We start from the raw sequence: 17,420 nt of genomic DNA on the forward strand, positions 1-17,420 counted from the left end.
ATGATTCTTGCTCGGTTAATAACATGTTGGTACCCAGTCATACAGCCGTCCGGAGGCATCCAGAAACACAATTTCCAATTCACCTAAACAGTCGCAGATCATTCAGCTCCTTCATAACACAAAGCTATGTTGGATAGTGCTGGTGATAGACAAACCAAAAAGTTCCTACTTCTAGCCAAAAGGGGAACTTAGTAACATTCCACCTTCAGAAAATGGAAAAGTGCATTCCGCGGTATGTACAGCGTGCGTATCTATACGAATGCCCAACCTTCAGTTTGATGACGATGATTTCAAGTCTTCCAAAGTTCAAACTTAAGTGACATTGGGCATCTAGGGTGTAGAAAATGACGGTTATGACCACAATGTAGGAGCACAATGGGCCTAATGATGACCAAAGTGCGCCATTCAAACCAAATATTGAATATGATTTCATTATTTTATTATAAAAATAAACTTTTAGATTAAAAAATTTAAAAAAAAAAAAACAAATTTCCCATTCAACATTTTTTTTAAGATTTACGAGTCCACAGAGCTTTTACTGTTATAAATAAAATACTTCTAATCATATAGAGAAGGAGTAAGAAGAAACTTTTATAAGATATTCACGTACTCACTTGCATTGAAGTTAGCTGTTCGGCTTTGTTGTTGCTTTCACATGTAATTTTTAAAGAAGAGAGAAACACATGCAGCCATCGAACATAGCTGAAATTTCATTTCATTTTTTTCTGTATTCATAGTATATGTACTCGTATTCATATATGTATATGTCGTAAACTAAAATGCAAAATAACCTAACATCACTTTTTATAAGTTTACAGGCGAAGGAAAAACTTAAAAAAAAGCATTTTCGTTTTTTTTTACGATGCGTTGTTTTTCATTTTAGGTGACGACATGTATGTGCATAATAAATATAGAAAGGTGTGATAACGTAATTAAACAAATTTTTTTTGACAAACCGAACGAAAAATTCTTCATTTGGCAATAATATGGATTCTTTCATTTTAACTCACCTTTTAGTACAAAAATTATTGATAAGCACAGCAAAAGCAATGCTTCAATATACAAAAATCCTCAGTCGTCTTCTTACAGTCATAAATTGGCAAGAAAGAAACATGGTTTGCATATTTCCATTAAATTCAGAGATATCTGTAGTCTAAGATAAATAAACTTTTTAAAAATTATTTAGCAATAAATGTATATAGACATATACTTTCATATTTTTCTTTTAATTCAAAACTATCAGCCTCACCCAATCTTTACTTCAACTTGTGAATTATGCTTACACTTATACTAGAGCAATAAAACCATTAAGAATTTGAATTCCCTTTTTTAAACACAGTTAAAACTAATTTCCTACTAAAAGAACAGTCTCAAAACCCACGCATTATACAACTAAACTATGCGCATTGCTCAGCTTGAATTTGACTAACTCTTAAGCGTTTCTTTCTACAAACTAACATTTCTTTATACATATAATTACACTCGTGGCCACGCAAACCTTACCATACTATACTTTCTAAAATTTTTTTTCGGACTTTTTTGTTCGTTCGGGATTTTCCTCAAAATTGTTTTTTTATGTTTTAGTAAGTATAAGTATAATAATTCTAAATTATATTACCTATTGCAATTATAGTTTTTAATTTATTACGTTTAATGAGTAAAACACAAATTAGCTTTTCTGTGCTTATACAAAAGCGGCCGATTTTATTGTTTTTAAAGTGATACACCCACTAAGCTTCGTGTTTCAATTAAAAAAAATACATTGATTTCAAATATAGTATAAAGAAATTAAAATAAAAAAAACTAAAAGTAATTATTTTTTCATCGCATGTCAGTTTACATTTCGGGCTCATTGCTCAAAGCTCACTACCTTTCCATTGATTTATCTTAGCTGAGTGTTTTGTTTTTAATTTTTAATATTTTTGATTAATAGCATATCATTAACTTATTTCTAAATAAAAAATTTCTGTACCGCAAAAATTACCGCTCTAAAATGTAACCGAATATGCACGATACTTGAAAATTTTAAGTGGTAAGGTTTCGGTGGCCTCGAGTGTATAAACAAACAACATTCCTTTGAAGTGTTAATTATTTGTTACTTTATTTTCCCTAATATATTACTACATGTATATGTATGTTCCCACGAATGCAAAAAAACTGCAAAGCATTTAGCATAACTCACCTCACTCAATTACCACTCACCAACCGCCAATACATCAGCTACCAACACCATGCAAGTTTCCGCCTGCGCCGTTTCGTTAAGTGAGTGGCACGAAGTGGAAATTTGCAATCGTCTGGTGTTGGAAATGCAATTCTGAAAACACCAGCCTGCGTGCGGCTGTGTAATGCTGCAAAGTACAGTTTATTCTGGTGAGTCTGAAAGTGGCACGATTTTCGTGCACCTAAAAGCAGACTACGGTTTTATGCAATTTGCTCGAGCAACTTGTTGTTGTAGGTAATAAACGTGTGAAGTATTATGCGTGTGTTTGTGTGCTTTATTGTGTTGGAAGTTGTTGGGGCTTCAATTGGCTATTTGCGTTTTACCGATTTTGCGGTAAGCGACAAACGGAAATTAAGATTTTCACTAAAAATGGCTGGATTGCAGACAGAATGGCAGAAATATAAATATAAATATCGCGCGAACGCTGGTATATGTAGAAGTTTTGTGGGTATTTGTTAGTGGTTGAAGCTATTTTTTTAATTTTCAGAGTTAGAACTACAAATGAGCGATTTACATAAATGCAATTTTATATAAGATATATTAGTTATTTCTGCCACACTTAGTTAATTTAATGAAATAAATTATATATATCAATATTTTAGTGTTATTTTCTTATCGCTATATATCTTCTTTTTCTTACTTTACCTATTATGCTTAAACTATTTCAAATATGCTATAGCTTTTAAACTTTCATCAAGCTTTCGGTGTGCTTTCCAATATACTCACTATATTCGCCTCAACAATATTTTTCATTATTAAAGAAATATATTTTCTTCCAATCTCTTCTACAGATCCACCAAATCGGAAAAAATGTACCCTTCAATGCTGAGTCGCGGCCCCGATGTCGAAATCGAGCCCTACTACTGCCTGCCTGTAGGCACAATAACCGCACAAAATGGCTCGTTGGCCGCGCAAATGGCCGCTGCAGCAGCGGCAGCAATGTCACAGGTGACTGGACAGCCAACAGCGGGTGCTGGCGGCGCTCCCGTGGCCTGGAGTCAACCGACTTCACCCACACCCATTAGTCGCGGCTTCGGTGGCACACTCTCACCGACTCATCCAGCCGGCATGACTGGTCTGGTTGGCTTGGTGGGTGCGCCGGGCAGCGTCAACGCCAATGTGGCAGGTCACCGTCTCACATATCCTAAGAAGAATGATGATGGTGAGTATTTGTGTGCTTTATGGCGGATTTAACGAAAAATAATACTGAAGTACTTTTATTAGCTAAAATTATATATATTTACATTTGTTTCTGTATTCACCTTTAGTGCATGGCAGCGCTGCATCATTGCTCTCCGGTGGCAGTTCGCTGTACGGTTCAGCTGAGGAGCGTCAAGCGAACGAGATACGTCGCTTGAAGCGTGAATTATTGGATGCGCGCGAACAGGTGCTGAGCTTGAGCAGTCAACTGTCAACAAATGTGAGTAGTTGCACATTATTATTAATGATAATTTAAAATAATTATTATGAGGAGCGTGTAATTATGAAATTATATGATTGAAATATTTAGGGTGTTTCGTTAGTTTCCAGGTTTTTTTTTCAATTGCCATATATAATTTTTTCAATATAATATCTCAATACTGATGCCAACTCTGCAATGTTTTTCTATATTCTTTTATGATATTCTGATAGTTGAGAGAAATAGAGGGAGTAAGAGGAAAAATAATGTGAAAACATTTAATATTGAACTTATGTGCTCACAATGCAATCGCAGTTTGTTTGTATGAAAACATTGCATACATTTAGGCTGCAGAGAAAGCGTATGTAACTAAAAATGAAGAATAATAGCAAGGCTAATAAAAATAATGTTTTGAAATGATTTTTCTACAAAAAATATTTTATTTAAGAATATTTTATTTATGTTGTTTTAGTTTGAAGCTTTAATATTCACAAGCAAATATTTATCATGATAAAAAGTAAAATATTAAAAATAAATATTTATTATTAAAAATAATATTTAAAATAATTTGTTGTCACAACATATTTAAAGCCCTTTAAAAAATTTGAATATAAAAAAACTAAGGCTGTAAAATACCTGTTTTATCACCTTATCACCAACAATGCCTGCAAATAAAAGTTCGCAGACTTTTTAAGCTTCAAGCACACCTTTCAACGACGTAGTCATCACTGTGCTTTGCATTAAAAGCGCAAGACATATTTTTCACACTTATTTCATATCAAAACCGTCTACTTGCTGTCTGTCAATGCCTACTTAAGATAACCAACTCGGAATGGAAAAAGTTTTCCGCCAGCAGAGATTGTCAACAAAAAGTCACAGTGGCAGACGCGCAGGCAACATAAAAATTACGGCCACTTTTTCATACAAAAGCCTTACTCATACAAATATCCACCTATAAATGTATGTATTTTTGATGTTTGTATTAGAGCGGGTCGATTTTTATTTTTTGTCTATAAAATCGCATAAGGCAAAGTTTAAGAAATCTGAATAATCGGTTGTATGGAAGATATGTGAACACGCTCTCCGCTCAGGCTGTTTCCTTCAAACAATAAATAGAATATCAAAATTCATCTACTTCTTAAATTTCATTCAGATATCTCAGACACTGACGCACAAATTGTTATAAATCCTCTAAAAAGTTTTAGACCCATAATTTCTTAGACAAATTTGTTCAAATTGATCCACAGAACATTTCTCGCATACGCGATTTTCCGCCTTTTTGTTTTCCTAAAAGTCGACCCACTCTAATATTTATGTCTGAGTCCTTGTACCAACTTTTTTGACAAGCTGCCAAAATGTGTCTGGCAAATGCGCAAAAGCACTCGCATAAAAATCAGGAAGCACGAAATGGCAGTCAAAATACAAGAGGCACATCTTAGGAATAACGCGACAGCGTTACGTTGACAAGTGGTCGCCATTTTTTCGAGTACCTACATATATTTGAATAAAAATATAAAAAATGTATATATGTATGTATATCTGCTAATGGTTTCAACTTGCATAGTTAACAATGACTGCACTATCTTTTGAGATAACAAAAAATTTAAATTATTTTATGAAAAATATTTAAAAAATGTATGTGTATGCAAAATGTTATACAAAGTTAATTAATATAAATTTTATTACACAAACGCACCGTCGGAATTGGTCGACGACTCAATACACTTCGTCAGCGCACTGCCTGACATACATATATCAATTTATTTTTTAGTTATAGCTCACTTTTAGGCGTCAGCTAAAATTTTTCCTTTGCCATTTCCTCTTTAACTTTTAACAGTTATTCAATGCCTTTAACAATTGCATCGAAAAAAATAAAATCACTCGAACTTTGTTCGCAGTTTAGACACTTTATTTTTTAAATCTCATTACTTTTTAGTATTTCATTGATTTCTTTGTGTCAATTAAAATCACATTGTCACTGGCATGCCATGCAAACTGCCGACAAAACATCGATTCGCAAGTGAAAGATTAAAAACTCTGTAATTTTATCGTTGAACAGACAGTCTTTTGTTTGTAATTTCCCTTTTTCGCTCTCTATTTTGTCTATGTGTAAGTGTTTTAACAAACTTTAGTGACATTTTTCGTCTTTCCTTTGAACTTTTAATTTTCTGGGTGGCAATTTTTCGTGATTTTCTCGATTTCGCTTGCATCTACTACCCGCATATACATATATGTACTTATATTGAAGAATATTCTCTCTTAACCTTTTAATTCTCCGCATACATCATTAAAACAAATAATAAAAGCAAATACAAAAAAATGTCTTTTGTAGCTAAAAAGTAGTAGATTTTGTTGCTCACACCAATTCACTTTTTATTTGTGCGCAATGAAGCGAAAACTCCATTCAAATGTAGTGAAGGGTAAATTAAATGAAGCTGCATGGCAACACTTTGGTTGATAGCGATAATTTTTTTTATTTTTTTTATGTAGCTTTAGTAAATTTCTTTGTGGTCAGCAGAAAATGGAAGTTTGACTGCATTTTATGCAGGATTTTTGCATGAATCGGAACAGCTATTTTTGCTGGTTAATTGAGTTCTGGAATGTCACAATTTGATAAGAAAGACATTTCCATAAAGAAATATATGAATATATATTCATAATAATATATTTTTAGTGCATATATATTTATTATTATATAATGTTTAAAGATTTTCACAAATAAAATACTAAATTTCCAAAAATCAAATTTTTGCAATAAAAACTCCAAAAAATATTTTCTTGAATTTCATGGATCACAAAACATTTTCTGTTCTAATTTTACTCTCCCCTGTTTGATTTGAAATTTTTTTTGTTTTTTAGCTCCGCGTGTTAACCTTTCAAATCAAAAGAAAACACTTAACTTCTATACTCAGCTTACTAAACCGTCCTTTCACCAATAACCACTCATAAAAACTGGTTTCTTCATGAAACCTTGAATGCATTTAGAAAAAAGTTTGAACCATTTGATTAAAGAAGTTTTAATGCATTTCTGCCCGCATTATTAAAATTATCTACCGCAGGTAGCTCTAAACTAGTAATTAAATTAAATTGTACTCGTATTTCTAAGCTATTTCTTCAACTCTTAATATTCACCATTAAATTTTCTTCTTAATATTTCTTATGATTCTGGTCACAAATACGCAGAATAATATAAAGTTTGCCTTCATATAATTTTCTCGGTAATATTTTTTTTCTTCATGTTACTCGATTTTATTGTTGCTTTGCGTTGTGCTGCTTTGTGTTTGCTGCTTACTCGACATTGAAAGTTGTCAGCTTGCTTGTGGCTGTTGCAACAAAAGTCATTCCATTTAACGATACTTTGAAATTCTGTCAATGAAGCGCTTATCAAAAGGGTTGCGAAAGTTACTATGAAGTTTGAGTTCGCAAATTAAAAGGAAAATGCAAGAAAACATAATCTTGAAAGTTTTATATTTTCACATCATGAAAGTGAAGAGGTAATTTCAAAATGAAAAGGAGATCTGAAACAAATAACTCTGATAGAAAAAGATAGTAGGATACTGGATGGATAGAAAAGGATTTTATAGAATTTGTTTAGTCCTGCTCTTCAAAAAAATAATAGTACACATAACAAAGAGAAAGTATTCATTTAAAATGGGTTAGGTCAGGTTAATCTGGTAGGGCTATAAGCCACACACTGACCGGTTTGGTTCTTTGTGATAACAGTTGGCGTTCACTTGCTAAGTCCAAGAGGAATAGTCATCGTTTTGGATGCCTGCGCTTGACGCGATAACTCTTCCATTGTGAGGACCCCAGATGCTTACATCGTAGTCTTATCAATGCGGGACAAGTGCACAAGAGATGCTCCATTGCTTCCCAGGTACCCTGCTCTAGGCATTTCCTGCAGTCTTCTCAATCTCTCAACCCCATCTTGCGCGCGTTATGTTAATCACATTTTCTTAGCAATCTCGTCCACTATTTCATTGCCCTCGATTCCTTTGTGGCCTGGCACCCAGTAGAAGTTAAGTTGCTTACTTCTGTCAAAACTCTCCACTACTGCCCTGCTTCCCAAGACACTTCCGACCGATATGTGATACGAGGTTACTGCCTTGATTGCTGCTTGGCTTTCTACGTAAATTTTGACCCTGAAATTGTCTGCAGGTGCATTATAGGCCAGCTCCGCGGCTTTCGCAATAGCAAAGATATCAGCTGAAAATATACTGCAGTGGTCCGGCAACATAAAAGGTTGCCTTATACTTAACTCTGGACAGTATATTCCTACACCAACTCCATCGTCCATTTTCGAGCCATCAGTACATATGTTTAGAGGGTTCCGAGTACTAACATATGTACCTTCTCGCCAGCCAAATTTTTCTATGCTTACTTTGAACCTTCTTTCCCAGTTGAAAAATGGGGTCTTTTAGTCGATGTTTGCCCACCCGCCATTAGCCACCGAGCCTCTGAGCCCCTTCCATTGGCCTCTGCTAGGTAGATTTCCGTACGCCTGTCCACCATACTACTTCACCGTAGAGCAGAACCAGTGCATGAGAGAGGGAGAGAGTCCCCAGGTTGTGCCGAGCATATTTTGTGATATAAAAGACTTTTTTTAATAAAATTTAAAAATCACTTATGTAAAATATGGAACATTAAATAGAAAACAATTTTTGATGACTTTCTCTCCAAACAATCAGTGTTGCTTAGGTCCCCATCTGTTATTTTCTATATACCGTTAGTAGAAAAACAATCGTCAAATATGCAAAAATCATATTTTCGGAAAGAAAGCTGCATGGTAAACTGGTCTCCAAGTAATAAAACATGCCATGCGGTAGCCTCTAATCAAAGCAGCTAACTGTAATCCATAACTGTTTAAGCGCTCATGCGGGTGCAATCCAATTGCCGGTTAACAGTCGCCGCGCCAGCCAACATACCAACAATACTGGCAACTAAAAAGTGCGTTTTTTCTCTGCTATGCATCTGGCTGTTGGTGACAATATTTCTTGCGCTGCTACACCACAACTTCTCCTCTCCTTTATTACAAACTTCACTTATTTTGTTGAATTGTTTTTGCTTTATTTGTAATGCGACTTTTGTAGCCGGCTACCTTCATTTGATAGTTATTGCTAACAGCGAATATCAGCAATGCCATTGCCAAAGTAATCAGCATCGCCTCAGCTAAGGCCATAACTGCATTGCTGGCATTATACAGCTGATTGCGTGTGTGTGTGCGTGTTTGTGGCAACGGTGTGACGACCGCAAGCAAATATACTTTAACTATTAAATTCCATTGTTGTGGTTATTGGCGAATGCACCCGTACACACACATAAAGCACACATGCATATTTACATACCTTCATTCATGCACATATAATATAATACATACATAAGTACATACATAAATATGTGAGTTTGTATGTTTTTGTTGTACATTCAAAGCATCTCTATGACAGTTGTAATATTTGCGCTTCGTTGCTGTTGCCTTGTTGTTGTTTTTGCCTTATGTTGCACGTAGCAAGACTGGATTTTCTCCATTTTTAATGCACCATTGATTCGCGTGCATCCACCAGCGCCACCACATACAAACACACACACACATACCATAGATATTTGTAGTTCATTTTGTTGTTGTGCTGCTGTGCAACTCCGTCTACGGCTGCAGTTATTGGTATTTGCTTGCCGTTTTTTTACGCTTACAGTTATTTCCACACACACACATGCACACAAATGCGGGCAGCCATCAACAAGCCAGCCGCCAACACTTTTATGGCATCCATGACCAAAGGTTGAAGTAAATTATTTGGCATTAGCAATGAATTGTAGCGGTGAATTGTCTTGGCAGTAAATATAACCAGCAGCTGGCACATTTCGCACTCTTTAATTTCATTTTATTGCATTTCTTTTGACTTTCTTCATACTTCTTTTTATTGATTTTGAATGTTATAGTTTTTATATTTTTTTCTAACATGTTTATGTTTCTGGTAACATTTTATGATGACACTTAATCTTTATTCAACACGTTTTAGTTATATATGTATGATATCTAGTCTTTTTTTTAGTTCATTTATCCTCCTTACCATTGCTAGCACAGTTCTGCTTGTTACATCTCATCTCATCTCATCTTATCTTACATTTATACCAATCGTTTGTTCGATTCAATACTATGCAAGGTTCAAGGTGTTAAAGAAAGCTACATATATTTTATTAAAAAAATGCTCTGATTTTACTATCTCTTATTAACTAACTCATCCGAACTGTTTGTTCTCATGATAACATTGAGTTGGGGCTGCAAATGTATTGCTGGCTCAGGAAATTCGACCTAATAAGTCAGATTGGTCCCCAATAAGTCATTATTAATATAAGACAAATATCTCGAAAATATTAAATTTAGTTATGCTTAAGGGGTTACATCCACATACAAGTCGAAAAAGTTCCATTTCTCCTTATTTTTTTATTCTGTTTATTGAATGTAAATTACAGAATTAAATGTACTTTAATAACCGATGAGTCAATTTGAAAATTTGTTGATTCCCTTGAAACTGTAGCCGATTTTACCGTAGCAAAATATTTCTGTTTAAATTATCTCATATCCTGGAAGCAAAACATTTCATACTACAATAGTTGAATACAGTTAATGAGTAAAGGACACAACTATGGTTTTTGTCAAAATGATGTCTTCCCAAAAAAATTTCTCTTCAGAGTGGTAAAAAAAATCAAAAATCGGAGTCCCTCGATCATTAGCTGCTATATACTGCTGCTATATAAGATATCTTAGAAGGTTGTGTGAAAATTTCAAATCGACCCCTACAGCCAAATATGCTGATATAGCCGAAACTAGTTGTGACTCAACTTCAAATTTGGGGAGAATATCTTATTGTCCAGAAAGTTTATTATTGTTTACATGGAGCTGAGGGATATACAAAATTTCAACTAGTCGTTATATAAAAGCTGAGCACATAATTATAATATATACATATATTAAATTTTTAAACTCTCCTGACATTAATTTCAAATAAATTGTTTTCTTTCTTTTCAGGTAAGTTCCAAGTCTTGTGTTGTATATGTCTATGAATTGAGGTTTGTACCATTTATATCTAGTGATAGGTTATTATTTTTTTAAATATATATATTTTTTTTTGAACATGCTTACCAATGTGTAAAGTGTATACAAATATTATATAAAGGTCTGGCAAAATTTACATATCTCAGTTTTCATCTTCGAAATATACTATCAAACAATTTCCCCAACTCCATATACATACGGATATCATCCATAACATCGCGATCCTCTTCTTATATGTATTCTTTTTATATTTGTTCTATAAGAATGTATTCTCTAAGAAAAGAATCGAGGTTTTATGTATGACTACTGGATGGATGAGGAGTTCTATTTCCTTTCAAAAGAAAAAGTAAAGCATAAAAAAATTAATTCAGAAACTCGTTTTCAACAACTCTATATAAAGGCATAAGTAATGAATTACTTTTTTTGTACATATGTAATATTAAATAGAATAACATACACTTACATTAGGCAGAGTCTAAAACAGACCAATCGAATATAAAATGAACCTATATACAGGAAATATTATTATACTTCAGTATTGAGCTATTTAGTCAAAGTTATCAAAACGCATAACTTCGCAAGGCGAAATTTTTTAGTGTAAGGGGAATTTTAGTCTAGAGGCATACGTTTTAGGTTAGAATACAGAAAAAATTAAAAAAATTGAAAAAAGTAAAAATTACCAGCTGATAAATAGTGGTGTCTCAAAAAATTACCACGTGACCACATCCATGAAATCAACCTCCTAGCAATCTGGAACTAAAAGAAACATTTAACTAGAATAATGTCGCTTATTTTGGAAGGAAATTTTAAAATCAGTTTTTTTTTCAAGAAATGGCGATAGCCTGAAAAAAATTTTTTGTACCACTTTTGGGACTGTTACGAATTTTTCAAAAATAGTAAAATTTTAAATTTGGGAGAAGTCTGTAAAGTAAACTCTTTAAAAATTTCAGCTAAATCGGTCCAGTAAAACCTGAGAAATCGAGGGTATAGTTTTGAAAAATACAGTTTTGAGAAACATGCGTTTAAAATTTCAGTTCCGGCCGAACTAATTTGGATGACGAGTCAGCATAATACTTTATCTCCAAAAATATTACAATTTTTGAAAAGAAAAATTCTTGTAAACATATTCTAGAATAGTTAAACTACGAAAATATATATAAAAAATTTGAGATTTTTTTCGGGGACAGTTTCGAGAAAAACGTGTTTAAAACTTCAGTTCCGGCCGAACCAGTTTGGGTAAGCAAAATACCATGTTTTCAAATATATTTAAATTTTTGAAAAATTTTCTTGTAAACACATTCTTGAATAGTTAAACTTCAAAAATATAAGAAAAACAAATTGGGGGTTTTTTTCGATTCGATGTTAATTTTAATAGATAAATGCTTTTGGCAAACCCTATTATACATATGTTTATAAATGCATATCTACATTTGAATTTGATATTTCCCATAAAACCTTCCAAAATTTAACTAACCCTGAAGCTCACAGTTACTAGTCAGCACAGAGCTTTTACTCTTGGCTTTAGCTTTCGAGGCTATTGCTATGCCATTGCAATTATTATGCGCTAGTACCAAGCGACTTTGCCAAAAATATAACAAATGAGTACAGATAGAGTCATAAAACTCCACAAAAACATACACCAAACAGCTACTGGACATTATTGTTATGCTGATATATGTATATATACATATGTATATACCTCTAAGTATAGATATATACAGAGCGTATGTGTATGTATATGTGTAAATGCAACGCCTCGTGAGTTGGCGAAAATCCACTGTGACTGCGCAAGCAATAGTTTTGGCGTCATTGGCGCGCCAAAAAAAGGCGGCCACCACCCTCTAACCGAGACTTGATGACGCCACAAACCGAGCGAAAATCAAAGCAAACTGATACAGGAAATAGAAAATAGCAAACAAATTTCATATTTGTATTTGCCGCAAAGGCCAGCATTCTACACATGCATACATATATGCTCATATATACATATGTATATGCATGTATGTGTATTGGCGCTCATGTTATCTAGTTGAATGGCTTGATGGCTGGGCGCCTGGTAACCAAAATCCGTAGCGCTTCACGAGATAACATAACTTTAACGCTTTTCCAATGCCTTCCCAAAGCTAGTTGGCGTTTATGATTGTTTACAACTTTTCCGCATTATTGTTTTTGTAGTTGAACTTTTTCACCAAACTGAGTAGATACTTTTATGCCACAGCACGCTGTAATTTGCAAGGATAACAAAGTAGTTCATTCTTCCGCGAGCCACCAGCACATATGTGTGTGAATGGCTGTGGGTGAGTGCGGTGTCTATGAGATTGCTTGCGTTTTTGTTATTTTTGCACAGTCGCGCCAGTGTCGCCACTTTGGCGCCAATGCTTTGATGGCCATTTATCCTGCAGCTATACCTTTGTGTATGTATGTGTGTAAGTGTGCCATTTCAAAGGGAGCTGGAAAACTCTAAAAGCTGTATTGTTGGAGTTTCTCCTCGTTATTGAGTTGTGGAAGCTGTTAGTTGTTGGCTGTTGGCACAGTGACGTTGCGGCTGCGAGTCGCCACTGTTGTCTAGTTTTGGGTAGCCAGTAATTCAATTGTCAGCTGAAATGTTGGAGTTCTAAACAGCCACCTATTTTGAGTTCAGTGTCGCTTTGGACGCGTCATAAAACAGTTCGTTTGTTTGTGAAAAGAAACAAAACACCAATATTTTGCTGTTATTAAAATTTTTTACTTGAAAATTGAGGCGAAAATGGTTACATAGCATTTATAATTGATTTATATACAAGTTTTGTGCATATTTATCGGATATTACATGTGCCCATAATGTGGAAGAAAAGTGATTAAATAAAAATATTACTTCAAAACACATCAGTTCTTTTAAATTTATGAAATCCAAGCTACAACAAAATATTTGTTGAAATTTTTGGGAGAAGATTCTTAGTTACCTACTGAGTTAACGCTTTTTTCTTCTGAACCAATATTCAAAGTGGCTAAATCGGTAACATTTATGCTCACTTCTTAGGTGTTCATATGTAATTTCCATCTAGTTCCAACGTCTGGAATACAGTTATTATAATATTTAAGAGTTCTGAGTTGATCTCAAAGCTTTAAGTTAAGGACCAGCTTTAAACCATTACAAGTATACATTTACATATGCTGTAAAGATGTTATCCTTCACCAACAACAAATTTCTTGTTATAAGTTCGACTGTCTTAAAATTATCAGAGACATTTTTGAAGACTTAGACTTACCTGCTCTTCAATAACTGAATTTCAGGGCTATTGGTTAAGATATTGAATGAATTTTTAAAGCACGAAAAACCCATTGGCTAATGCTGATTTTTTATATAAAAATATATAAAATATTTGTAATTTTTCCAATGCTCCTGATCGCGTGAATATATATTATAAAACTAAACTTGATATATTAAACATAAATATATAAAAAAGTGGTAATAGAATTGAAAACTATCGCAGTTTGCGCAAACCAAAATAGTTGCGGAACATTTTCCTAAGCAACATGTTGCGAGCGCTTAAGAAAAACAATCGCAACACAAAACTCTCCGACTCAGCTGTTCAGCGCTCTCTGAACACATCTTCACACACACGCATATCGAAACACAGCTGGCGCTCACACTCTCGCTCCCACAAAATAATGCTGCTCACCATATACAGCGTTCGCAACAGCAACACGATCGTTTGTGGTGGTTTCGGCGGAAATTTTGTTTAGTTTGGAAAGTAACTTGCATGGATGGAGTACGTGTTCACGCGCCTTTTTTCTCAATAAACGTTCCGTTTCTCATTAATATCATTAATAAAGTGTGAATTTAATTGAATGAAATTACGCGTGTTCGCTAAAAAAAAACGAACGGCGTTAAGAAAAGAATACAAATTAATATTTGTAAGTAAAGTGACGCGTCAAAATCGATGGCGTTAACCGTTATAAGCCTATTGTTGAACTTTGCTGCGGCAAATGTTGTAGTGTTTGTTCAACTGATTATGAAGAAAAATGAAAATAAAACACAATGAGTGAAATTAATTGAATAAATAAAATAAAATGCTTCGAAAAATAATTGGTGATCTTCAAGCAGCGTTAAAGACGCAGAATTAATGAAGAGAACGTAAAATTGTGTGAAACTGATTTCGAGATTTCGAGAAGTGAATAATCAAAAGATAATGCGAGAAACAAATTAATAAAACTTCAATTTTATTGAAATGCGTTAAACTGTTTTGTTGTCGTTATTTTGTTTATTGTTTTCATTGCGAGCATTTTTTAGTGTTTTTTGCTTTCTGTTTTCATTCTCAACACATGCGCTTTGTTTGCACCTTCGTCACTTTAACGGCACAAATACCAATTGGTGGATACAATTGGAGATACTTTTTATGGTGCGCACGGCAGCAGCAATCCAATGAGAGTCGGTTAGTCTGTTAAAGAAACAAAAAAAAACAAAATATAATAAAGATTTGAAAAATTTGCTATAAAACGTGCAAAAAGTACAAAAAAGTTGCCACAGGTTCATTAAGTGCGCATAAAATCAGTTAAGAATTAAGAAATACGTACAAAAATCTGAAATTCGTTAATTTCATTTCATTTGTTGTTGCCTGTGAACGTGTGTAGATTTTCAAATAAAATCTATAAAAAAACATTCAATTTACTGTTTTTTGATTTCTGTTCCCTTGCCAAGCGTTGGCGCCACTAATATTATTCCTCAAAAGGATGTGAATTTTGACATAAAACCGCATAATAGAGATATGAAAAAGCTGTTAAAACCGAAATAAAATTGCAAAAGTTGTTGTTGTGGCAAAACAGCATTATAAATTTGCAATACAAATTAATAGCAACAGATGGCAATGACGATAAAAATCATTTTCATAATTAATTTTGTGCAATTCGAAAATGCACACAAGACGCATGAAAACCCAAGACCACCAAAAACTAAAAAAAATATTGTATTAAGAAAACATAAAAACGCAAAATTTATGGCGCGTGATAAAGCTGTAGCGCGCCTGAATCGACCACCGACCAACTCGCTGGCAGCGAGTGCAACAAGTGTTGCGGCGTTCAGTTGCAAGTGCCAATTGCAAACACATAACCACACACACACATACAACGGTACCTGCGAGATAGCAATCGCCAATGTGGCAGATAAACAAATAAATAACAACAACTTGAAGTTTGACTAATAAGTCCAATATGCGCGCGCTACTAAGTCTGAGGCGAAAAATAAGCCAAACAAACGGATATCACTAATAACATAATTTATGGCCACAGCGCGTTGAAGTTTAATAAAAAAAGTTGCTTTTTTGGCACACCGAGTTTTGCACAGTGACTGCTACTATTCGCAAAGCGAACTGGTTAAGCGTGTGTGGCGGAAAAAAAGTTGCACAAATCAATCAATAGAGCACTTGCTTTGGAAATTCATTTTATTTAGAGCTTTTCGTGCTGCCTAATGTGTCTTTATTTGAGGTACTCAAATATATTGGCCACCAAAATTTTTCTTAATTACTTTTCATATTTCTTTCGTTTTTCGCTTCACCAACCTTGAAACCGTTCTTATCAATTGCCGTTATTGAGTGTGAATAAAACTAAATTGATACATACTAAAGATAAAATAATGCTATAAAATTTAAATAAGACGTTAGGCGTGCTTTCAATGCAACATCAAAAACAATTTTATTATGTTTTTGGTTTCTATGAATTAAAAGAAAAAACAAAGCTATATACTAAGCACAAATTTCCTAGAATCAATGAAATACTTTTAAATAGATAGGGGTGTATTGCCATCTTACAAAATTTACTATTTCTAGTGCTATTTTTCATCAGCATTTTATAGTAATGATCTTTAGAATTATATGAGGTACCAATTTTCTAGAGCTGATGTTGGTTAAGAAAGCTTTCACATGAGCTTTTGCACTTTTTTTCAATTTCGTATTTTCATCGATATAAACGTCAGCCTTTTTTTAGTAATATTTTGCTGGTTATCGTTTTGAACTTCTTTGAATTCAAGCTTAGAATCAATGAAAGCTACTATTTGTGGTTTTAGTAATATTTTCCTGAGGCTTTTTTTCATTTCGATTCTCAAAGCTATTTGTGTTTTTATAAAAAAATAGTTAGTAATACCAATACTCATTTCTAGAACTCAATTTCTTAATGTTGCTTGAGAAAGCTTTCGCATTTTTTAATTTCGTACTTTCATCAATATAAACTTCAGTTTCTTTTAGTAATATTTTGCTGAATATTCTTTTTTTTTCATTTTGATCTTCGAAGCTTTGTATTCAAACTGAGAATCAATAAAAGTTATTTGTATTTTTAGAAAAAAATAGTTTGTGGAACTGAAGCTAATTTCTACAACTCAATTTCTTTTATATGTCTTATGTTGTTTGAGAGAGCTTTCACCTGAGCTTTCGCATTTTATTTAAAACTTCATATTTCCATCGATATTTAGCAATAGCTTGATGCGTCTTTTTTTATTTCTGTACTTCGAAGCCCTGAATTTGAACAGAGAATTAATGAAAAGTTGACTTTTTCAGGAAAAGTAGTTTGAGATTTTGTTTAATATTTCAATAAACTTCAGCCTCTTATGGTAAAAATTTGCTATGCTTTTTGCATTATTTTGCACTCCGTAACCCAGAAATCGAAAGCTTTAATGGAATCTACATTAAATCACCTTAGAATGTACAATGTTGTTTACAAATTTTCCTAAGTACATATGTAGCATCAGCATATACATAAAAAGCTAGAAACACTAA

The 17,420-nt window shown here is 33.6% G+C and overlaps 1 protein-coding gene across 5 annotated transcripts in view; it reads left to right on the forward strand.

Annotated features, from left to right (window-relative positions):
- The window catches only part of LOC120767342 (protein sickie), a 460,987-nt gene that overhangs the window by 362,348 nt on the left and 81,219 nt on the right, over positions 1-17,420 (forward strand). For all 5 annotated transcript variants that reach the window (XM_040093298.1, XM_040093300.1, XM_040093297.1 and 2 more), the window contains 2 exons: positions 3,013-3,383; positions 3,490-3,641. In XM_040093298.1, the coding sequence (XP_039949232.1) occupies positions 3,013-3,383; positions 3,490-3,641 (523 nt within the window). The remainder of the gene's footprint in view (positions 1-3,012; positions 3,384-3,489; positions 3,642-17,420) is intronic.

This window comes from Bactrocera tryoni, chromosome 2, assembly GCF_016617805.1.
Source record: "Bactrocera tryoni isolate S06 chromosome 2, CSIRO_BtryS06_freeze2, whole genome shotgun sequence".
NCBI classification, from domain to species: domain Eukaryota; kingdom Metazoa; phylum Arthropoda; class Insecta; order Diptera; family Tephritidae; genus Bactrocera; species Bactrocera tryoni.